The sequence below is a fragment of the Ascaphus truei genome, chromosome 4 (assembly GCF_040206685.1).
Source record: "Ascaphus truei isolate aAscTru1 chromosome 4, aAscTru1.hap1, whole genome shotgun sequence".
Lineage (NCBI taxonomy): Eukaryota > Metazoa > Chordata > Amphibia > Anura > Ascaphidae > Ascaphus > Ascaphus truei.
In genome coordinates this window covers 6,843,250-6,867,806 of record NC_134486.1, presented here as the reverse complement: position 1 = coordinate 6,867,806, position 24,557 = coordinate 6,843,250, and the positions used below count along the sequence as shown (strand labels likewise).

The following is a 24,557-nucleotide window of genomic DNA, read 5'->3' as shown; positions in this document are numbered from 1 at the left end:
ACATACAATACAATACAATACAAAAGGAGTGATAAATAAATTGTTGTTGTGTGAGTGCTTGTGTGCCAAGTAAAGATAAATTGAAATAAGTTGATTTAAAGCCTCAAGAGTGGAGTATACTGGTATAAAGTGATTGGATGTCTATAGTGGCTAATCTATCATTAGAATCCCAAGTGATCGTATTTAGTTATTGAAGAACTGAAGCGGTGTGTAATAAATAGGTGAGAAGGAACATTTTAAAACAAGTTGTTGAAAAAATAGAATGAATCCGTGAAATGATAGGGTGCTTTGGTGGGTTAGTGAGTGACTTGTGAACTTTAGGTGAATGATATAGGATGGGGATAGAAGGTGCTGGAATATATCAAATATGACATTCTGATTTTGTGAGAAGACCTAAATTTAGTGCCCTATCCATGCTCTTCTATTAAGACACCTTCCGTCTCTGGAACATACCTTACAGCTCATTTAAGTGAATGGATATGATATTATAGGTGTCTTACGCCCCTATTAAATAAATGCCCCTGATGCGTTTCACCCAAGCTCACAAGAAGCTGACACTGGGATTGGAACTGGGCTCTGCTGCTTCAAAGCTAACTAAGCTACTGACGCTCCCCAAAGCACGAGCTGATACACGTGTGAGAAACAGCCTTACGTGGCATAATATTGTGATGCTAACATACTGGGTGTAATATTGTAATATTTATATTTGAAGCCATTAGTTCTTCTTTATTCTGCATTAAAAACCTCCACAGGTCTGAGGGGACAAATTCCAGCAGGAGACAGATCTGAGTGATTACAAAGTGTCTTTATTAAATGCAGCTGCATCTACAGACAGAGTAATATGCGCAGAACAGATACCAATCCCCAAACAATGACCCCACAGGCTGAGAAACAAACCAAAATAATATCCAGGAAGTAATGTAACACAAGGATACTCCCATTTCCTGCACGAGGGGCCTGCAATGCGCTGCGTTACACTGTGTCACAGGCCTCTCTGACAGGGAAAGGGGGTTACTTGTATCCCTGCTGGGGTTTCCCACCGCCGCTATCAGATCCCATCAGGGACTTCGACCTTCAGAGGCTTCCGCTAATTACGTCACTTCCATGGGAACGGGCTGCGTTGTGTAGGATGTTCCTCACTTCTCGCTGGCGGCGGCTTCATCAGCTTCATTTATTCGGAACTAAAAAGGTAGAAAATACTATGTTATTTTGTGTAATGAAATTCAGGCTTAACTTGCGATGCAGATAACACAGAATCGAGCCCCGATAACACTTACAAGAGCTCAGGGAATCTCCCCCATATTGGAGCACATTCCATTATAATATTGTATTGTATTGTATGTCTTTATTTATATAGCGCCATTAATGTACATAGCGCTTCACAGTAGTAATACATGTGGTAATCGAATAAATAACAGATAATATAAATAACAGATCATGGGAATAAGTGCTTTAGACATAAACATAACATTAATGAAGAGGAGTCCCTGCCCCGAGGAGCTTACAATCTAATTGGTAGGTAGGGAGAACGTACAGAGACAGTAGGAGGGAGTTCTGGTAAGTGCGTCTGCAGGGGGCCAAGCTTAATGTATCATGTGTTCAGAAGGTTCACAGTGCTATTCGTATGCTTCTTTAAGCAAGTGTGTCTTAAGGTGGGTCTTAAAGGTGGATAGAGAGGGTGCTAGTCGGGTACTGAGGGGAAGGCCATTCCAGAGGTGTGGGGCAATCAGTGAAAAAGGCTTAAGGCGGGAGAGGGCTTTAGATACAAAGGGGGTAGAAAGTAGACATCCTTGAGCAGAACGCAAGAGTCGGGATGGTGCATAGCGTGAAATTAGGGCAGAGATGTAAGGAGGGGCAGAAGAGTGTAAAGCTTTAAAAGTGAGGAGAAGAATGGAGTGTGAGATGCGGGATTTGATTGGAAGCCAGGAGAGGGATTTCAGGAGGGGAGATGCTGAGACAGATCTAGGAAAGAGTAGAGTGATTCTGGAAGCCGCTTTTAGGATAGATTGTAGGGGAGACAGGTGAGAGGCAGGAAGGCCGGATAGCAGGAGGTTACAGTAATCAAGACGGGAGAGAATGAGGGCCTGAGTCAGAGTTTTAGCAGTCGAGCAACAGAGGAAAGGGCGTATCTTTGTTATATTGCGGAGGAAAAAGCGACAAGTTTTAGAAATGTTTTGAATGTGAGGGGCGAATGTGTGAGAGGAGTCCAGTGTGACCCCTAGGCAGCGTGCTTGGGCTACTGGGTGAATGATCGTAGTTCCAACAGTAATGTGGAAGGAGGTAGTAGGGCCAGGTTTGGGAGGAAGTATGAGGAGCTATTTTTTAGCCATGTTGAGTTTAAGGCGACGGAGGGCCATCCAGGATGATATAGCAGAGAGACATTCAGAAACTTTGGTCTGTATAGCAGGTGTAAGGTCGGGTGTTGAAAAGTATATTTTGAAAAGTTGAAAAGTATATTTGTGTGTCGTCAGCATAGAGGTGATATTTAAACCCAAAAGATGTTATTAGGTCACCTAGAGAGAGTGTGAACAGAGAAAAGAGAAGAGGTCACAGGACAGAGCCCTGGGGTTCCCCCACAGAGAGATCAATAGAGGAGGAGGAGGTGTTAGCAGAAGAGACACTGAAAGTACGATGGGAGAGGTAGGATGAGATCCAGGATAGAGCTTTGTTCCGAATACCAAGTGTATGGAGAATGTGAAGGAGAAGAGAGTGATCTACAGTATCAAATGCTGCAGAGAGGTCGAGTTATATGAGCAGAGTGTAATGACCTCTGTCTTTGGCAGCATGGAGGTCGTCAGTTATTTTAGTGAGTTTTTCTGTGGAGTGAGCAGTGCGGAAGCCAGATTGTAGAGGGTCTAGGAGAGAATAGGTGTTGAGAAAATGGAGCAAGCGAGAGAATACAAGACATTCATGGAGTTTAGAGGCAAAAGGCAGGAGGGAGACAGGTCGATAGTTAGAAAGACAGGTAGTGTCAAGCTTGCTGTTTTTGAGTAATGGTATGACTGTTGCATGTTTGAAGGAGGATGGAAAGGTTCCAGAGCAGAGGGAGGAGTTAAAATTGTGTGTGAGCGTAGGGATTATAGTAGGAGCAAGAGGTTTTAGGAGATGAGAGGGAATGGGGTCAAGAGGGCAAGTGGTAGAGGGAGAAGAGGCGATCAACAGCGATACATCCTCCTCTGAGACAGTGGAAAAATAGTCAAGGAAGGCAGGAGGAGAGTTAGGAAGAGGTTTAGGATGGGAAGAAGAAACAGAGGGGATGTTCTGACGTATGGATTCCACCTTTTCCTTAAAATAGTCAGCAAAGTCCTGAGCGGAGATGGAGGAAGGAGAGGCAGCTGAGGGTGATTTGAGTAGAGTATCAAAGACAGAGAACAGTCGGTGTGGGTTAGACTGTGCATGTTGATTAGTGCAGAAAAGTACGCTTGTTTAGCTTGCGAGAGGGCAGAGTTGAAACAGGATAGCATAAATTTGTAGTGAAGGAAGTCTGCGAGGGTGTGAGACTTCCTCCAGAGGCATTCAGAGGAATGAGTGTAGGAACGCAGCATGCGTGTGTGGGAATTTAGCCAGGGTCTAGGGTTAGAAGGGCGAGTGCGGCAGAGAGAAAGTGGGGCATGTAGATTAAGAGAGGAGGACAAGACAGAGTTGTAGTTCCTGACCAGGTTGTCAGGGTCTGTAGCAGAGCTGAGAGAGGAGAGGGAGGAGCGTAAAGTGGACTCAAAGTCAGGTAAGTGAATAGAGCGCAGGTTCCTGCAGAACCAGGGTGTAGATGGAGGTTGAGAATTGGAGAAGCGAGATAGAGAGAATGAGATGAGATGATGGTCAGAGAGAGGAAAAGGGGAAATGGAGAAATCGGAGAGAGAGAAGTTCTTAGTGAAAACCAGGTCTAAGTAGTGGCCATCCTTGTGGGTGCTGGCTGCAGTCCACTGTTGAAGGCCAAAAGAAGAGGTTAGAGAAAGAAAGCGGGAAGCCCAAGGGAGAGAGGGGTCATCAATGTGGCAATTGAAGTCCCCAAGGAGAAGAACAGGGGAGTCTGAGGAGAGGAAGAAAGAGAGCCAGGATTCAAAGTGAGAGAGAAAGGCAGAAGGGGGATGAGTTGAGGTTGGTGGGCGATAGATGACCGCCACATGAACAGAGAGAGGAGAGAAAATCTGGACAGTGTGAGCCTCAAATGATGGAGGAATAGGAAGGGTTTGGTAATGACAGAGAGAGGAGAGCAGGAGCCCCACGCCTCCACCCCTGCCATCAGTGCACGGAGTGTGGGAGAAGGAAAGGCCACCATAGGAGAGAGCAGATTCCAGAGCAGAGTCAGACTAAGTGAGCCAGGTCTCAGTTATAGCAAATAGGAGCAGAGAGTGAGAGAGAAAGAAGTCATGCACAGAGAGGAACTTGTTAGAAAGGGAGCGAGCATTCCAAAGGGCACAGGAGAAAGGGAGAGAGGAGGGAGGGTGCCAGGGGATGGGTATGAGGTTGGAGGGGTTGACACCAGAAGGAGTAGAGGTTGCAGTTGGCAGGCGAGGACGAGCGCATGTAGGAATAAGGCAAGGACCAGGATTGGGAGAGATATCCCCAGAAGCGAGGAGGAGAAGCATGGATAGAAAATGGATGTGTGAGGATGATTTTGTATGGGTGCTTTTTAGTGCAGGGGATATAGCGCATTGTGTAACGCTTCTCTAACTTCTCTAGCTGAAAAATGACAATTTTGTGCACGATGAGCAACTATTACAGAAAATACCATGCCACATACTGTATTGCCACATACTGTATTGCCACATACTGTATTGCCACATACTGTATTGGCTCAAAGTGATACAAGAGAAAAAAAATAATGTTATTTGCACTGAAACTGCCCTGATAAACTTCATTTTTAAAACACCATTTGGCTGTAACATTTGCACATTTTATTCATATACATTTTTTCCACACTCTGTGTATACAAAGATATATCACATTGGGGTCTATATATTATTCCCACGAGAAGTGTGTGTGACTGTATAACGGGGTGTAATATTCAGCTTGGAGCTGAGTGAATGTTAGGCGCTTGTGCCCCAGCTCTCCCCTATATAACACACGTCATTAGCCAGCGGGGCTCACACTATGTAAGACCTGGAAGTGTCTCAGCTCTCCCCTATATAACACAAGTCATTAGCCAGCGGGGAACACACTATGTAAGACCTGGAAGTGTCTCAGCTCTCCCCTATATAACACAAGTCATTAGCCAGCGGGGCTCACACTATGTAAGACCTGGAAGTGCCTCAGCTCTCCCCTATATAACACAAGTCATTAGCCAGCGGGGCTCACACTATGTAAGACCTGGAAGTGTCTCAGCTCTCCCCTATATAACACAAGACATTAGCCAGTGGGGCTCACATTATGTAAGACCTGGAAGTGTGTCAGCTCTCCCCTATATAACACAAGTCATTAGCCAGCGGGCTCACACTATGTAAGACCTGGAAGTGTCTCAGCTCTCCCCTATATAACACAAGACATTAGCCAGTGGGGCTCACACTATGTAAGACCTGGAAGTGTCTCAGCTCTCCCCTATATAACACAAGTCATTAGCCAGCGGGTTCACACTATGTAAGACCTGGAAGTGTCTCAGCTCTCCCCTATATAACACAAGACATTAGCCAGTGGGGCTCACACTATGTAAGACCTGGAAGTGTCTCAGCTCTCCCCTATATAACACAAGTCATTAGCCAGCGGGCTCACACTATGTAAGACCTCGAAGTGTCTCAGCTCTCCCCTATATAACACAAGTCATTAGCCAGCGGGGCTCACACTATGTAAGACCTGGAAGTGCCTCAGCTCTCCCCTATATAACAGAAGTCACTAGCCAGTGGGGCTCACACTATGTAAGACCTGGAAGTGTCTCAGTCTCCCCTATATAACACAAGTCATTAGCCAGCGGGGCTCTCACTATGTAAGACCTGGAAGTGCCTCAGCTCTCCCCTATATAACACAAGTCATTAGCCAGCGGAGCTCACACTATGTAAGACCTGGAAGTGTCTCAGTGTCCCCTATATAACACAAGTCATTAGCCGGCGGGGCTCACACTATGTAAGACCTGGAAGTGCCTCAGCTCTCCCCTATATAACACAAGTCATTAGCCAGCGGGGCTCACACTATGTAAGACCTGGAAGTGTCACAGCTCTCCCCTATATAACACAAGTCATTAGCCAGTGGGGCTCACACTATGTAAGACCTGGAAGTGCCTCAGCTCTCCCCTATATAACACAAGTCATTAGCCAGCGGGGCTCACACTATGTAAGACCTGGAAGTGTCTCAGCCCTCCCCTATATAACACATGTCATTAGCCAGCGGGGCTCACACTATGTAAGACCTGGAAGTGCCTCAGCTCTCCCCTATATAACACAAATCATTAGCCAGCAGGGCTCACACTATGTAAGACCTGGAAGTGCCTCAACTCTCCCCTATATAACACAAGACATTAGCCAGCGGAGCTCACACTATGTAAGACCTGGAAGTGCCTCAGCTCTCCCCTATATAACACAAGTTATTAGCCAGCGGGGCTCACACTATATAAGACCTGGAAGTGCCTCAGCTCTCCCCTATATAACACAAGTCATTAGCCAGCGGGTCTCACACTATGTAAAACCTGGAAGTGTCTCAGCTCTCCCCTATATAACACAAGTAATTAGCCAGCGGGGCTCACACTATGTAAGACCTGGAAGTGTCTCAGCTCTCTCCTATATAACACAAGTCATTAGCCAGCAGGGCTCACACTATGTAAGACCTGGAAGTGCCTCAGTTCTCCCCTATATAACACAAGTCATTAGCCAGCGGGGCTCACACTATGTAAGACCTGGAAGTGCCTCAGCTCTCCCCTATATAACACAAGTCATTAGCCAGCGGGGCTCACACTATGTAAGACCTGGAAGTGCCTCAGCTCTCCCCTATATAACACAAGTCATTAGCCAGCGGGGCTCACACTATGTAAGACCTGGAAGTGCCTCAACTCTCCCCTATATAACACAAGTCATTAGCCAGCGGGGCTCACACTATGTAAGACCTGGAAGTGTCTCAGCTCTCCCCTATATAACACAAGACATTAGCCAGTGGGGCTCACATTATGTAAGACCTGGAAGTGTGTCAGCTCTCCCCTATATAACACAAGTCATTAGCCAGCGGGCTCACACTATGTAAGACCTGGAAGTGTCTCAGCTCTCCCCTATATAACACAAGACATTAGCCAGTGGGGCTCACACTATGTAAGACCTGGAAGTGTCTCAGCTCTCCCCTATATAACACAAGTCATTAGCCAGCGGGCTCACACTATGTAAGACCTGGAAGTGTCTCAGCTCTCCCCTATATAACACAAGACATTAGCCAGTGGGGCTCACACTATGTAAGACCTGGAAGTGTCTCAGCTCTCCCCTATATAACACAAGTCATTAGCCAGCGGGCTCACACTATGTAAGACCTCGAAGTGTCTCAGCTCTCCCCTATATAACACAAGTCATTATCCAGTGGGGCTCACACTATGTATGACCTGGAAGTGTCTCAGCTCTCCCCTATATAACACAAGTCATTAGCCAGCGGGGCTCACACTATGTAAGACCTGGAAGTGCCTCAGCTCTCCCCTATATAACAGAAGTCACTAGCCAGTGGGGCTCACACTATGTAAGACCTGGAAGTGTCTCAGTCTCCCTTATATAACACAAGTCATTAGCCAGCGGGGCTCTCACTATGTAAGACCTGGAAGTGCCTCAGCTCTCCCCTATATAACACAAGTCATTAGCCAGCGGAGCTCACACTATGTAAGACCTGGAAGTGTCTCAGTGTCCCCTATATAACACAAGTCATTAGCCGGCGGGGCTCACACTATGTAAGACCTGGAAGTGCCTCAGCTCTCCCCTATATAACACAAGTCATTAGCCAGCGGGGCTCACACTATGTAAGACCTGGAAGTGTCACAGCTCTCCCCTATATAACACAAGTCATTAGCCAGTGGGGCTCACACTATGTAAGACCTGGAAGTGCCTCAGCTCTCCCCTATATAACACAAGTCATTAGCCAGTGGGGCTCACACTATGTAAGACCTGGAAGTGTCTCAGCCCTCCCCTATATAACACATGTCATTAGCCAGCGGGGCTCACACTATGTAAGACCTGGAAGTGCCTCAGCTCTCCCCTATATAACACAAATCATTAGCCAGCAGGGCTCACACTATGTAAGACCTGGAAGTGCCTCAACTCTCCCCTATATAACACAAGACATTAGCCAGCGGAGCTCACACTATGTAAGACCTGGAAGTGCCTCAGCTCTCCCCTATATAACACAAGTTATTAGCCAGCGGGGCTCACACTATATAAGACCTGGAAGTGCCTCAGCTCTCCCCTATATAACACAAGTCATTAGCCAGCGGGTCTCACACTATGTAAAACCTGGAAGTGTCTCAGCTCTCCCCTATATAACACAAGTAATTAGCCAGCGGGGCTCACACTATGTAAGACCTGGAAGTGTCTCAGCTCTCTCCTATATAACACAAGTCATTAGCCAGCAGGGCTCACACTATGTAAGACCTGGAAGTGCCTCAGTTCTCCCCTATATAACACAAGTTATTAGCCAGTGGAGCTCACACTATAAGACCTGGAAGTGTCACAGCTCTTCCCTATATAACACAAGTCATTAGCCAGCGGGGCTCACACTATGTAAGACCTGGAAGTGTCTCAGCTCTCCCCTATATAACACAAGTCATTAGCCAGCAGGGCTCACACTATGTAAGACCTGGAAGTGCCTCAGTGCTCCCCTATATATAACACAAGTCATTAGCAAGTGGAGCTCACACTATAAGACCTGGAAGTGTCACAGCTCTTCCCTATATAACACAAGTCATTAGCCAGCGGGGCTCACACTATGTAAGAACTGGAAGTGCCTCAGCTCTCCCCTATATAACACAAGTCATTAGCCAGCAGGGCTCACACTATGTAAGACATGGAAGTGTCTCAGCTCTCCCCTATATAACACAAGTCATTAGCCAGCGGGACTCACACTATGTAAGACCTGGAAGTGTCTCAGCTCTCTCCTATATAACACAAGTCATTAGCCAGCAGGGCTCACACTATGTAAGACCTGGAAGTGCCTCAGTTCTCCCCTATATAACACAAGTTATTAGCCAGTGGAGCTCACACTATAAGACCTGGAAGTGTCACAGCTCTTCCCTATATAACACAAGTCATTAGCCAGCGGGGCTCACACTATGTAAGACCTGGAAGTGTCTCAGCTCTCCCCTATATAACACAAGTCATTAGCCAGCAGGGCTCACACTATGTAAGACCTGGAAGTGCCTCAGTGCTCCCCTATATATAACACAAGTCATTAGCAAGTGGAGCTCACACTATAAGACCTGGAAGTTTCACAGCTCTTCCCTATATAACACAAGTCATTAGCCAGCGGGGCTCACACTATGTAAGAACTGGAAGTGCCTCAGCTCTCCCCTATATAACACAAGTCATTAGCCAGCGGGGCTCACACTATGTAAGACATGGAAGTGTCTCAGCTCTCCCCTATATAACACAAGTCATTAGCCAGCGGGACTCACACTATGTAAGACCTGGAAGTGTCTCAGCTCTCCCCTATATAACACATCATTAGCCAGCGAGACTCATACTATGTAAGACCTGGAGGTGTCTCAGCTCTCCCCTATATAACACAAGTCATTAGCCTGCTGTGATCAAACTATGTAAGACCTGGAAGTGTATCCTCAAACTGAGAAAAGGGGCAAACGGAGACCAGAAATACAGAATTTTATATTCATCTCAATAACTCCAACTAATAATACTCCCCCAAAAAAGCCCGAGCTGATGCATGGCCAAAGTGTTGAGTTCTCAGGGTTTTCCATACAACGTATGTAATATTTATATAGCAGCAGTAGCACTACTCTTTTATTTGTAAGCTTACATTTCCATTCCATTTGCTATACACTATTATAAAATGAGATTCAAACTTTAGAATCTCTTGAAATTAAGCACCTGACCAGTACTTTAGAAAAATACTTTGCTGACCTGAAAGTTGTGACCTCTCTGAGTAAGAAATATAAGAAATAAAATAACGCAAAAGATACATGAAAGACATGTTCATGTAATGTGTATTTGTATTTCAGCATAAGAAGTGTTCCAGAAACACGTTCTTGTTTACTTATTACATGCTTTGTCCTCATGGTATATGTGTGTTATTAATGCATTGGCAGCTTCACAACTCAATACACATCAGCTGACAGCCATAGTTACAGCATTTCTGATTGTGAGTTCACTGGCGGTCACTTTGACACTTAGTAAGGGGCCATGGAATAGAACATTATAATTATCATTAATCTGTAATGTGCCAACATATTTCATAGCGCGGTACAATAAGATTAACATGCAATATGTGTATTCACCACTGGGTCCTGCACAGACTTTTCTGCAAAACTAAATGCTGAATAAGTGAGAAATTAGTCGGCACTAGAGGAGGACCAATGTGTCACATTTTGGCCTGCAAATTATTTGCTGGGGTTTTGTTGGGTGATGATGAAGTGTTCATGCAAAAAATGATCCGAGGCAGAGATACAAAAGGCTTAATTCCCAATAATACAAGTTCTGTAAGTACGTGAACAATAAACAGTTCTTATGAATGTTGATCCCACTGCATGCACCAACCAGAAATGTGACATTGTTTAGTTACCTGACTGGATTAAAACAATAATAACTCTGACAGGCGCCACAGCACTTCATCTCCCCTTCACAGTCATTGTCATTACTGCAACTCCATGGCTTGGGCAGATCTAGCACTTCATCGTCTATAGGACACTTCATTCCCATAGCTGGGCATTCTCCTGGTTTCACTGTAACTGAGAGACAAAGTATTCCAGTATACAGTGTGAGAGATGTACACTGGCGACACACTTTATTCGAGCTTGGCTAGTCCCACGAATTCGGGTATACCCGGGTGTATTGAGGTTTGTGACTGTTTTCTGCCCGAGTGCATTGAGTTATTTTCCAAGCAGGGATTGAAGCATTTTATTCCCGCTGGCTGCAATACTGCACAGTATATATATATATACTGCATTACAATTCATGAATTTATGCCATCTGGTAGACACGCGAAGCATTGCAGCCTATTAAATCCTAATCATTATCATTTAACAGATCAGCCGCCCATCAGCCAGGCATGAACCCAGGCTGGGAAGGCAAATGCAACGGGGCTTGTTAGAGGTGAGGAGTGGCGCATTCCAGGTATCTGCCAGGTACATACCGGGTATTTGCTCGAATAAAGTGTGTCGGTGCAGTATGTGCACAGAACACTTATATAGAGGACTTGTATACATGTGAGCACTGGGAGTAGCAGTGCAGCTGTAACACCTATTACATTAATACATAATAACACATATATCCCATCCTGTTATAATCTTCATACCACATGCACTGAAACAACATCAGGTATTTCATTCTGTCCCCAGGATAAAGACATTACTAGTAAGATTACTTGACAGGTTTTATTGAAAGACAACAATAGTAAAGCATATGTTTTGTTATAACAGCGTTTGCGAGAGTCTAATGTAAAAGTTTGGATCTGGCGGTCTTGAAAAATAATGAATACACCTTTGCATATTCATTTTAATTAGGGTCCCACCATGAACAGCTGTTTATTTGTAATTTGTACTTTATTTTCCGTGTTGCAGGGGCTTGTTTTTATTTTACAGCAGTATTTCTTATATTTTCTAAATATTGCTTTATGTAATACATCTAATTAAAATATAAAACTCTAAAGTATAATATCTATCTGATAGAGATGGGTGCTAGGCAACCCATTTCAGCCGAGTTATTGGAGGGAATTATACGGGTCGTTAGGATGTGTTTTTCGGAGTTCGAGGCGGTGCTTTATAAAGCGTTTTTTTTTCCAATAGTTTATTTGGGACATTTACGGAAGTTATCTCTGTACTGAAATCAATATGGTGTAAGCGTCTCTGTTCTTAGGCTTCGGCCGGGGTGAAGCGAGGCGGGCACGCGCGCTTGTGCTTAGTGCGATCAGAGTGGTAACTCTGAATGTGCTTGGCCAGGGTGCGGGTGCCCGTGAGCTTTCTGCTTGCAGAGACAGTCACATTTTATTTTGCTGCTCACTGATGCGTCACGTTAGCAGTTTGCCCATGAGGGTGAACCAGCTCTGTGACGTCCTGGCCATGCCCCCCCATGCGCGCAACTAGATGGCCTGGAATCGCATGTCAAGCAGACCGCATGATGTCACTGCGCTCAAGTGCCAGCGCACACTCTAGGCCACTCTAGGCCACAGCCTTAGACTCCACGCTGGCAGACATACTGCAAACAGCTGATTGGACGGCTCCTGGAGTTTCACCACACCTGCCTTCCTCCTCGCCTTCTCGTTACCAGCAGGTGACGTCAGCAGTGTCTGAAGCGTCTGTGCACTCTGATGCAGATAGTATAATATAATAGCTCCGTATAAGCCACAGCTCCCAAATACAATCACTGGATAATGTTCATCATGTCTGTTTAGGCAACTCGGCAGGTACCAAGTCAACGCTACGTGTTTCGTTTCAAAATAAACTTCCTCAGGGGTGATGTCACATGATACTACCTCTCTAACTATATAGGTGTGGAGGTGCATTGATAAGCTGATTGCTGTCTGAGACTCTGCCAATCATACAGAGACTCTGCTATCAATCATGACATCAAAACCCATGGAACATACAGAAAGAGACCTTAATATAACGAAATGCATGAATATGAAAAGGATAAATCTATAGGATTCATAAAACAATTCACATTTATTACGTATAAAATAAAATTGCAAATTGAAAATAAACAGATATACAGGAAAGATAGATGTGAGTATATCACCGAGTGGATACAAGAAAATGCTAATATATCACTTATAAAGGGAGAAATGTAGCAATATAAACAATGTCATTTGAACTGGAGAACAGGGTGCAGGGGAATGAGTTGGGATGCATATTGGAAATCAATTGATAAGAAATGCACTTAGGTCAATGTCAACATAGAGCCCACTGGGAATTAATGTATCTGGTTTCTAATCTAGAGATGTCACTAACCGAGTCCCCTCCTCTCCAGCTCAACCTAAGCTTTTTAATGCCCGTACATTTAATTCCTGAAGGATTCTGCTGATGACATTCTTTGAAATGCTTTGACAAATTGTGCTGAAGGAGACCTTTTTTTGCATTAGTGATATTCTCTGCTAATCTAATTGTAAGTTCCTAGTCGGACGCCCTATGTACTTTTTATTGCAGGGACGTTGGATGAGATAAACGACATTAGTTGAATCGCAGATAATTGTAAGGAATCCACACCTCAGTTTACTGCTTATCTTGCCTTGCAGACCTGTGCACTCCTGGAACACTCCCCCTGGTATCTACAGCAGCTGTGCAAGCTGTGACTGCAGCCCCAGCCTAGGCTCAGTCATTAGAGCAATGTTGTCACATGCCCCTTCTGCTATTGGTACACTGACCTTTAAATACTGCATTCCCACAATGCTTCTCTGCCGAGCATAATCCTTCTTCTGGACATTACTGTCTCTGCCACAAGCCGCCTGGCTTGTCTCCTTGTGTACTAACCTCTCTAGTTCTCTTTAGTAGTTCCTGAGGTCTGCTGCTACTCTCCATGTAGAGGCCTGTGTTTCCTGAGTATCCTGAGGCCTGCTGCTACTCTCCACGCAGAGGCCTGTTCCTGACTCCTGTGCTGAAGCGTTTGTTAGCCAGCAATGGTTCCTGGTACCTGCTGCATTCTCCCCTAGCAGAGGTTACCATTTGTTTCCTGAGGCCTGCTGCTATTCTCCACGCAGAGGCCTGCTTTGGAATTCTGTGCTGAAGCATTGGGTTTCCCCGACGCTGCCCCGCAGTGTACTTCAGCCAGCCTGCTGTCTCCCCCTGCTGAGACCAGCATCATGGGCCGAGCCCGCACCTCGCGCATAGGCTACTCCCGCGCTCACGCTCCTAAGCTGAAGCGGGGAACTCCTGACTACCTGTTGCCGAACTCCTGCCTGAATAACGATGATGCTGCCTTCTGCAATCCTGACCCTGCCATGTACGACTATGAACTGCGCACTCCAGATCAGTCTGCGCGGACTAAGGTCGGTGATTATATAACCCAACCTCAGCCCCTTTGGTCTGGTCCCGGTTTGTGGCGAGCACAATCGTAAAAATAATGAATTGACCTATAGTATATTGTATTTCTGTTTGAGTTGAGGAGAATCCCCTGACCTGTTTGGATTCATGGGTGTTTAATGTACACATTTTCAATTTTAAACATTTGTAGAAACCTTTTGGTTCCCCAAAGGAATGATGGACAATGATGTCCATTTTTATCAGCACTTCACTATACAGTATTTGCTTCTTTTTTCCATTTTCAGGATTTCCCATTTCCATGCTGTTCTACTGGGGGGCTCCCTTCCACATATTGCTAACTCTATATGTGATTAGTTAGCTAGTTTATTTTAGCCTACTATTTTACTACTATGTAGTAAGAAATGGAAAAAGTACATGGAAATGTTTTTAATAAGTGTAGGTTTTTCTCAGTGAGACACAGGGATTTAGAAGGGAATATGTGGGGGTTATTTAGGCCGGATGGGATGCACTTGTCAGAGGATGGGAGTCATATATTTTATTTGGGTTTGGCAGAAGGTTTGGAAATAGCAGTGAGGTGTTTGTGGTGTGAGTCAAGGCTAGTTGAAGGTTTTAATGGCCTTAACTTTGGCGGTATGTGCCGGAGGTACAGGAGCTAAAGTAAGTAAAACCATCAATTAGGCTCAGGATTTATGGGACACACGGGTGGTCCCAGGGGGATTATAGGGGCATGCCTGGCAAGGGGCAGTAGGCATGAGCAACCCTAGGTGTGTGACATTCGGCCAGGAGAGCAGTTGATGTGGCTTTGTTATGAGCTATACTGGGAAGGATCATGTGCTCAATGATTAATTGGATGGTGAGAAGACAGAGGACCGTTTAAATTGCAACTTGTTATCTTTGTAGTCATTTTAGGGGAAGGGTGTATAGAGTCTCCACTGTTCAACTTAATTCATTATTTCTCACTGGAAAATAATTGGCTAGTGGCAATGTTTGTCAATTCCAGAAACACTCACCAGTAACAATAAATTCAACAGTAGCAGATTTTTTTTGTATTATTTTCCAACTATTTTCAAGCAATCGTGAATTGAGTTACTGTAGCTGCGGTGTCCGATATTCCAAATTCACAGGCATTAATGCACAATATATCTAAACCAGTTTGTAACATAGAATGTCTTGCTTCTCTATTTAAACATATGAAGCTAGCATATAGAGTCCAGTTTATAGAGCATCACTAGGTGCTTGTATTGTGAGCTTTGTCCAAACAAAAAAGTTAGTCATGTTTACAGGAGCTCGGTGTTGGGTGCTGTATGCTCAAGGACACATCTCCTGATTGTCTCTTGGTCTTTCCAACATATAGCATCCATTCAAAATAAACTGGACACACCTAACTCACTCACGTCCTGTTCTAGAATTACATGGTGGAGATACTAAATCTTTGAAAAGCCAAGGAGTAGATCATATCCTCCCTATTATAAGGAGGGGGATCTGGACAGAGCTGTGTTACATATAGAATCAAAATGGATTTACTCTTTGGACACATTTTTCCCTAAAAGGATTAAATGAAGGTTTTGTATATACACCGTTAATATAAGACATTATGCAATAAAATTAATTATTCAGGAAAATATGGTCAGAAGTAAGGAACAGATCGGATATCAGTGCATTAAAAAATCTTTGTGGTATTTATAAAATGAAAACAGTATAAATGTGCTTGCATTATTTCCAGGGGTCCTCCTCTTCTTAGAAATCAAGGATTTAGATTGAATAAAATCAGTCAATAAAGCATCACTCCGATATACACTGTGATTGCAGGGGTTAAAAGAATGCACACTAACACGTCCAATTTTTAGGACCAAGCACTGAACCTTTTTTATAAAGACTAATTTTTCAGAAATTAATCATGCTGGCAATTAATATTTTAATGAATTTAAAACCAGAAGTTATGTGCATAACTGCGTAGACAATACAAATAATCTCAGACGTGCTGAATATGTTTTTGATTTCACTAAGGAACTCATCTGTGATGAACCATCTGATTTTATTGACTATTTTTCCAAGTTAGAAAAATGTTTCATGCAGGATATCCACTTATGGTGGAATATCACAAATCTTGAGAACTACCAGAAAGTTAAGAGGATCCCCAGATGATTACGGATCAAAAAGTCCCCCACTTTTGGGTTCCAGACTAAAGATTTTGAAGAGAACTGGAAGACTATGCTTGACGACTGCTCTACGAAGCTCATGCAGTTACAGTAATTGTTCAGTTCAAAATTAGAACGTGAATTTTGGAAGAGGAAATTAAAATCCTACAACCCAAACTTTATGAATTTAAGACCACGGAGAACTCTTCAAAAACCAATGAAAGAACCAATCAAAAATGATCCAGGAACATCACATCTATGGAGAAGAATGTTATATAAGCAGGCAAAATTTGAGAGACAAGCTCGATTCTAAATGAAATCAAACTTATCTACAGTATGCTACAAATGTCAATAGAGGAAACTACAGGACACCAATAAGGAATCAACCTTCTAACAGAGATTATTCTTGTCAGTATACCCCAAGGAAATCAATCCTGAAAGACAGATATGGAGATAACACAAGCTTCAACTTGGATGTATCTGATACAGAGAATGGCACATATTCGGTATCATTCAACAAATTGGATGAGAAACAGCGATACAGAAAATTTGGAGCATGCCCTCGGGAACGTTATTCCAAAAGGGAGGATGAGTACAATCCACAAATATTGACCCTTTCAGACTCGAAATGCTCAAAAAATGGATTAAGACCAGAAGATCTAGGAGGAGGTTTGGGGCAAGGCGGAGCAAACAAACACAAAAAGGACTTCTGAATGTCACGGATCATAACATTATTAACATCTCGGGCATTGAGCTAACAGAGACGTTCTCTTCTTTATATGGATTTCAGGTTTGCCCCATAGAGACATTTTTAGCTCTTTGAGACAATTATTGATTTACAAAAGTTTACTAGAAAGTTATCGCTTAAGAAGTATTATCTTTATTGTTTGCATGCTTTCATACACATCTACACCATGTCCCAAAGATCCAAAAAAATGCTCATACCGATATAGCCACATGGTTGGTAACGCTGCCCTTACGAAATCCGCCACGGGCATGTTTCTAATGCCGTGTGCTCGCAGAGTCCCAGTAAGGAGACTAATTACCTAAAAGGATTAACACAGTGGGGGTCCCTGCTTCTGAATGGGACTCCCGCTGTGTGAACACAACCGGCTGCGTCATTGTTACAGGAGACAAGGTTTATTAACACCTTTTATAACGGGATCATATGGTTGAGCAAAACAAGGAGGTAAAATAAATTGTAATTTATTCCAGGAAAAGACATACACACAATGGATCACAATATGCAATAGAAAACACACTTACTGGGGATCTGGGCTAATGAACTAAAATTTACTAGTCCAAATGACTACAAAATGAAGTCTGTACGAGCCATTTCCAATGACCGGGAGGTACTCACAAAAGTCCTTGTATTCAAAACGGCACGTAATTCCAGCCGCGACCGCTACGTTCTGTTTTCATAACTTGGCCCCTGAAAAGCGGGACTTAGAAAATTTCTTGCCTGGAAATCTGTGAAGCCGGCTCGCGTCTATTTCTTCCAGAGCATCTTTGAATTTGCCGCTGATGGTTTGGTGCTTAGAATTTCCTGTCCTGATTGGCTGCAAGGTTTCTTATAGGTTTTGGAGTCGCATTCACAAACTACTACAGCCAATCAGCACGTGAGAATTTCTTTGCCAGCCTATCACCAATTTACCTGTATCCTGAAGCCGTGGGGGGTGGGGCACACTGATCTCATACCGATGTAGCCACATGGTTGGTAACGCTGCCCTTACGAAGTCGCAGTAAGGAGACTAATGACTTAAAAGGATTAACACAGTGGGGGTCCCTGCTTCTGAATGGGACTCCCGCTGTGTGAACACAACCGGCTGCATCATTGTCACGGGAGACCAGGTTTATTAACACCTTTTATAACGGGATCATATGATTGAGCATAACAAGGAGGTAAAATAAATTGTAATGTATTCCAGGAAAAGACATACACACAATGGATCACAATATGCAATATAAAACAAACTTACTGGGGATCTGGGCTAATGAACTAAACTTTACTAGTCCAAATGACTACAATATGAAGTCTGTACAAGTCCTTTCCAATGACCGGGAGGTACTCACAAAAGTCCTGGAATTCAAAACGGGATGTAATTCCAGCCGCGACCTCTACGTTCTGTTTTCATAACTTGGCCGCTGAAAAGCGGGACTTCAACTATGCTAAGGGGCATGCGCCAACCTGGCACCTCTGCCTCTTAGCATATTGAGCCCCCCACTATTCCACGCTCCGCATAGTCTATGGCAGGGCAAATGATGGCCGGATAGCCCTTTGTGCTATCAGGATAGGGGTATTGAGTGTAACTCCTGTACTCCACCTGCCCTAACACCTTGCCATCCCTGAGGCTTTTAAGTCCGGGACCAGAGGAGACACAGTGGCACCAAGCCTGGTGGCCATCTGGTCTGTTGGAACCCAGGACTTGGAAATCCCACAGTTCATATACAGGTTGCAAGCATATATACTTATATTATTAGTGACTCCTAATGTGTAATGAAATAAATATAGTGTACTACAGAGTAAGTATCCCACGTCACACACCAACCAAGAAGATTATGTTGCTCCGTTACCTGGTGCAGGGTCCAAGCATTTAAATCCACAGTGATCACAGCACTTCTGATTGCCAGTACAGTCACTGTCACACTCACACGTGGGCTCTGGTAAAGGCTGCACACACAACTCAACAATAGGGGGGCATTTCCCCAGTTTCACTGCAAAAGAGAGACCAATCAGAGTGATACCATCAATGTATAGTCTGCGTGCCTGTGACTGTGAGGAGGTAACAGGCTCAATAATAAAGGTTAAACCCACTTGGTTACCACTGAGCCGTGTTTTAAGGTCCTAGAGTGTCAGCTCTTGAATCTCGCTGTCATGTCTCCCAGCAGTGTTATTCACCTCCCTCCCATATCTCCCTGCCTTGTTACTAACCTCCCTCCCATATCTCCCTGCCGTGTTTCTCACCTCCCTCCCATATCTCCCTGCTGTGTTACTCACCTCCCTCCCATATCTCCCTGCATGTTACTCACCTCCCTCCCATATCTCCCTGCCATGTTACTCACCTCCCTCTCATATCTCCCTGCCGTGTTACTCACCTCCCTCCCATAACTCCCTCCCATGTTACTCATCTCCCTCCCATATCCCCCTGCCGTGTTACTCAACTCCCTCCCAAATCTCCCTGCCGTATTACTCACCTCCCTCCCATATCTCCCTGCCATGTTACTCCTTTCCCCCCCCCAAATCTCTCTGCCATGTTACTCACCTCCCCCCATGTCTCAATCCATGTCACTCACCTCCCTCCCATATCTTCCTGCATGTTACTCACCTCCCTCCCATACCTCCCTACTGTGTTACTCACCTCCCTCCCATACCTCCCTACTGTGTTACTCACCTCCCTCCCATATCTCTCTGCCGTGTTACTCATCTCCCTCCCATATCTCCCTGCCATGTTACTCACCTCCCTCCCATATCTCCCTGCCGTGTTACTCACCTCCCTCCCATATCTCCCTGCCGTGTTACTCACCTCCCTCCCATATCTCCCTGCCGTGTTACTCACCTCCCTCCCATATCTCCCTGCTTTGTTACTCACCTCCCTCCCATATCTCACTGCCATGATAATCACCTCCCTCCCATATCTCCCTGCCGTGTTACTCACCTCCCTCCCGTATCTCCCTGCCATGTTACTCACCTCCCCCTTATCTCCCTGCCATGTTACTCACCTCCCTCCCATATCTCTCTGCTGCATTATTCACCTCCCTCCCATATCTCCCTGCCATGATAATCACCTTCCTCTCATATCTCCCTGCCATGTTACTCACCTCCCTCACATATCTCCCTGCCATGTTACTCACCCCCCATCCCTTATCTCCCTGCCATGTTACTCACCTCCCTCCCATATCTCTCTGCTGCGATATTCACCTCTCTCCCATATCTCCCTGCCATGTTACTTACCTGCAGTAACTGCTGCCCATGTTCCCAGAGAGCACAGAACGATCCCCAGAAAGAGGGCACCAGCGGTTGGAGTCATGTTGGTCTCTGGAGCTGTGTCTGGTCCTCAGGGCTGTCACACACTGGGCTTTATACCCTGTGAAAAGGCACAGTCACAGGACAAGGGAGAGGGAAGGGAGGGGACAGGACAGGACATGACAAGGAAAAGGGAAGTTATGGACACAGAGGGAACAGACCTGGGGCTGTTTAATGCAATATGTCACAATAAGCATCTTACAGCACGTTATTAAGACGACCTGAGCATCATTATGAAATGTGTTTACTCCATTGCTGTCAGGACCCTGAGAACTACTGAGAAATGTATATTAAACCCATCAGAACCAAGACCTGAAGAGCTGCCCTAAGTAATGAATTAACCCTTGCATAATAACCGGTTGGTGTAGTTTAGGCTCATTGGTGCACTAAGACGCCCAAAGGGGGGTAGTTTACCTTGTTGATGGTGATAAACAAACAGCTCAACTCACACATGATCTTATGTGCACACCCAGCATGTGTCCATATCACCTATATATTGGGAACATTCAGTTAGTTTATGGAGGGCTTGTAAGAATGGGGTGTGATGGGGTGTGTTGGCAGTTCTGGGTTCTGAATTTGAAGATTGGATATAATGCTGTCTGTATAATTCATTATGTTAAAAGCACCGTGATACTTAATGTACACTACACATGTTTGTGTAACACTATACACGTTATATTATACATACAGTATACATGTCTGTGTGACACTTGAAACCACTTGTGATAGATATTACAGTATACAGATGCAGTCAAATTCATCTCCACTCTTCCCCGTTCTTGAGCGGGTGAACCGCAGACAAAGCGTGGAGGGATCACAGTGAAGAGCAAAGCAGGGGTCAGTTTCCCATCAGGATTAATACAGAGGGGGTGCCTGCTTCTGAATGGGACCCGGCTGTGTTAATCCTACTGTGCTGCACCAGTGTGGGAGAGCTGTGCAGAGATGGAGAGAGCTTACAGAATCAGCCCCTCTCTCTGCGCATATCTCTAGCAGGCTATAGCAATGTTTTAATTTAATTTTAATTACATACAGATGCAGTCGCCATTATTCGAAAATATCACTGAGCCGTATTTGTGTGCTCTGCTGTATTCCACGCTGTATTCCACGCGGTATTCATGCCGCCTTCATGCCGCCAGGCACACCTCTGTTTACCGCGGTTGATCTGTTTTAATTTAATGGATTCTGATTTCTTTGGGTGCAATTCTTCGTGTATCCGCCTTGTGGTAGAAATTAATTAGTCAATCTGCAGGTGTTTAAAAACCAGATAAAAACCAAGTGTACCACAGTGGTCCATTGTGAATCGACCTTGGTCCTTGAAGATGCTGAAGACCTCATCAAACGTAGGCATTTCATAATAAAAACTTATAAAACACAATGCTCTGTGCTTTTTTCTACATTCCTACAGTATCCTTGCACAATTGCTGACGGTTGACTGGACTGGACACCATGTGTACACCGTTCACATATAAAAAACCTGACTGTAGTTATGCAGTATTATGTAGTTAATAAGTGCTATGTACATTTTTGGCGCTATATAAATAAAGACATACAATACAATATGTTCTGCAATTAATGCTGCAACAGATAACATGGCGACTGTAGCAGAAATATATGAATATTTCATTTTGAACTGATTTTGACAAATTTTCACCTGACGTTCGTGGGTGGAAGCATTCGATAAGACAAACCTTAAGTAACGATCAGTGTTTTTTTTTTTTTTTTCAGAGCATATGGATAAGGTGAACTAGAGGAATGATGAATAAATATATCCTTCATTCATACCATTGGGTTGTAGTGTCTGCAGCATGAATATCCATTGGCACTCATGCTGTAGCAGGCGTTTATCCCAATCGCCTTTGCGGGGGCCCCAAGGTATATGCTCTATACCGCAAAATGTGAGAAACTGTGGGTCACCATTATGCTCGTCGTGGATGTGGCGTGCGACGGGGGTATCCTGGGTATTTCTTATAGATCCCAGATGTTCAAAACCCTCACCTTGAGGGCTCTATGGGTTTTACCCACATACCGCACGCCACATCTGCAGGTGATAAGGTATACTACACCCACTGACAGACAGTTGATAAAGTCCTTAAGAACATAATTTTTGTTTGGTGGGTTGGGGATTACCTTCGTGGCTTTCATGAAGAGACAAGTCCTACATTGGCCACAAGGGTATGAGCCAATGGGTTCCTGTCTCCCAACCATGTTCTTTGTTTATTATTTTTGTAGTGACTATGTACCAATCTGTCTTTCAGATTTCTAGCCCTCCTGCATGTCATCGTTGGAGACTCCTTGAGCACCTGTCTTAAATCAGAATCATTCCGTAGGATATGCCAATGCTTGTCAAGGACTTTCCTTTACTCCTGCCATTGGTTATTAAAAGTGCCAATATATCGTATTGTTTTTTCATCCTCGATTGGTCTATGCTGTCTGTCGACTAAAAGTTGTGTTCGTGGTGTTTCTTTGGCTCTCCTATAGGCGCTATGTACAGCCTTCTTAGAGTAACCTCGTGTGGTAAATCTCACACTCATATCCCCCGCCTGTCTGTTAAATTCCTCTAATGTAGAGCAATTCCTGCGCAATCTTAGAAACTGACCCGTAGGGATATTTTTTATGGTGTGATGTGGGTGATGGCTGTCGGCGCGCAAGAGACTATTAGTCGCCGTTTCCTTCCTGTAAATGGTAGTTGACAGTCTACCATCTGCTTGCTTTGAAATGGTCAAATCCAAGAAGTTTAGAGTAGTATCACTGACTTCAAAGGTAATTTTGATTTTGTGGTCGTTATGGTTCAGTACATTAATAAATTGATTCAAGAGAGGTTTGGGGCCTTTCCACAAGATGATTATATCATCTATGTAGCGTCCCCACCATTCCACATACATAGTGTAGTTCTCCAGGGCTTCGCTGAAGACCACCGTTTCCTCCCACCAGCCTAGATATAAATTGGCATAGGTGGGGGCACATGTGGTCCCCATAGCGGTGCCCTGGATCTGGTGGTAAAATTTTGAATCAAATATAAAGTAATTCCTTGTAAGGACGAAGTCCAGAAGTTGGATAATAAAGTCATTATGCGAGTAACAACTAATATCCCGCTGGATCAAGAAATGAATTACAGCTTTTAAGCCAACAGCGTGAGGGATACTGGTGTACAGTCCCTCCACATCTAGTCCTACAAGTAATGTGTACTGACTCACAGTAACATCCTCCAATCTTAGCAAAGCATCTTTAGTGTCACGTAGGAAGGAGGGTAAAGAATCCACAAATGGTCTTAAAACTACATCTAGATATTTACTCGCGTTAGCTGTTAAGCTGTCAATCCCGGAGACAATAGGTCTCCCTGGTGGCGGTAATTTGTTTTTATGCAGCTTTGGCAGATGGTAAAATGTAGCGATCTGGGGATTCTTTACCATAATAAACTCCATTTCTTTTTTGGATATGACCTTATTATTAAATCCTTTGGTCAATATGATTAGGAGTTGAGTTTTGAATAGGGTCGTCGGATCTTCCTGAAGCACCCTATAGCTCTTATGGTCTGACAATAGTCTCCTGCACTCAATAGCATAGTCCTCTTTGTTCAATAGGACTACATTCCCGCCCTTGTCTGAAGGTTTTATTTCAATTGACGGGTCTTTCTCTAAGTCAGTTAGGGCCAAACGTTGTAGATGTGTTAAGTTATGTCTCTTGATTCTTTTGTGTAATTGCAGAATATCTGCTGTCACAATTTTAACGAATACATCCACGTTGGTGCAAGACTCTAATGGGGGGGTAAAAGTCGACCGACTTTTTAGATCTGTAAAAGGCCCACTTACCTGAGGCCTAGCACATTCGTCAACAAGATCACTCAGCATATCTAAATTATCGAGTTCTATGTCTGTCATGTTTTCTTGTGATATCCCCTGTATCAAGTTATTTCTCCTTCTTTTAAAAAACTTGTGTAATAGGAGTTTTCTTGAAAACAGGTTAAGATCTTTGATGCATTCAAAGGGAACCATCTCACTTGTTAGAGAAAAGGAGAGTCCTTTACTTAACACCTCTAAATGATGGATGTCGAGTGTCTTACTAGATAGATTAACTACCTGTTACTTCTCTTCCTCCCTCTGTAGGGTCTCCTTTGCGGCATCTGAGGCTGATATCCCCATATTTCTCTGTCTCTTAGAGACACTACCCCTTCCCCTCCTGGTCTTCCTCGGCCTGGTTGGATGTATCTCCCTAATTAAGCGTATATTAAGGAGGCCATGAGACATCTAGGAGATGTTATATCCTATGTAGAGCTAAATTCTGACCCAATTTTTGGTTATCA

At 44.2% G+C, this 24,557-nt stretch overlaps 1 protein-coding gene across 1 annotated transcript; it reads right to left on the bottom strand.

Moving 5' to 3' along the window:
• Nucleotides 1-786: 786 nt before the first annotated feature.
• Nucleotides 787-20,338, bottom strand: LOC142492545 (antileukoproteinase-like). Its single transcript, XM_075595248.1, has 4 exons — nt 20,186-20,338; nt 18,808-18,948; nt 10,684-10,849; nt 787-1,181 (listed from the first exon to the last, which is right to left on the bottom strand). Exons 1-4 carry the CDS (start codon nt 20,259-20,261, stop codon nt 1,172-1,174), a joined length of 393 nt encoding a protein of 130 aa, XP_075451363.1. The 5' UTR covers nt 20,262-20,338; the 3' UTR covers nt 787-1,171.
• Between the last annotated feature and the right edge of the window lie 4,219 nt (nt 20,339-24,557).

Bases quoted from the DNA above. Each gene is read 5' to 3' on its own strand.
- LOC142492545 (XM_075595248.1), bottom strand. From the start codon at position 20,261: ATGACTCCAACCGCTGGTGCCCTCTTTCTGGGGATCGTTCTGTGCTCT. The intron at 18,949-20,185 runs GTAAGTAACATG...TCTCTTTTGCAG, and splicing joins ATGGGCAGCAGTTACTGCAG to TGAAACTGGGGAAATGCCCC. The intron at 10,850-18,807 runs GTAACGGAGCAA...TTTGTCTCTCAG, and splicing joins ATGCTTGGACCCTGCACCAG to TTACAGTGAAACCAGGAGAA.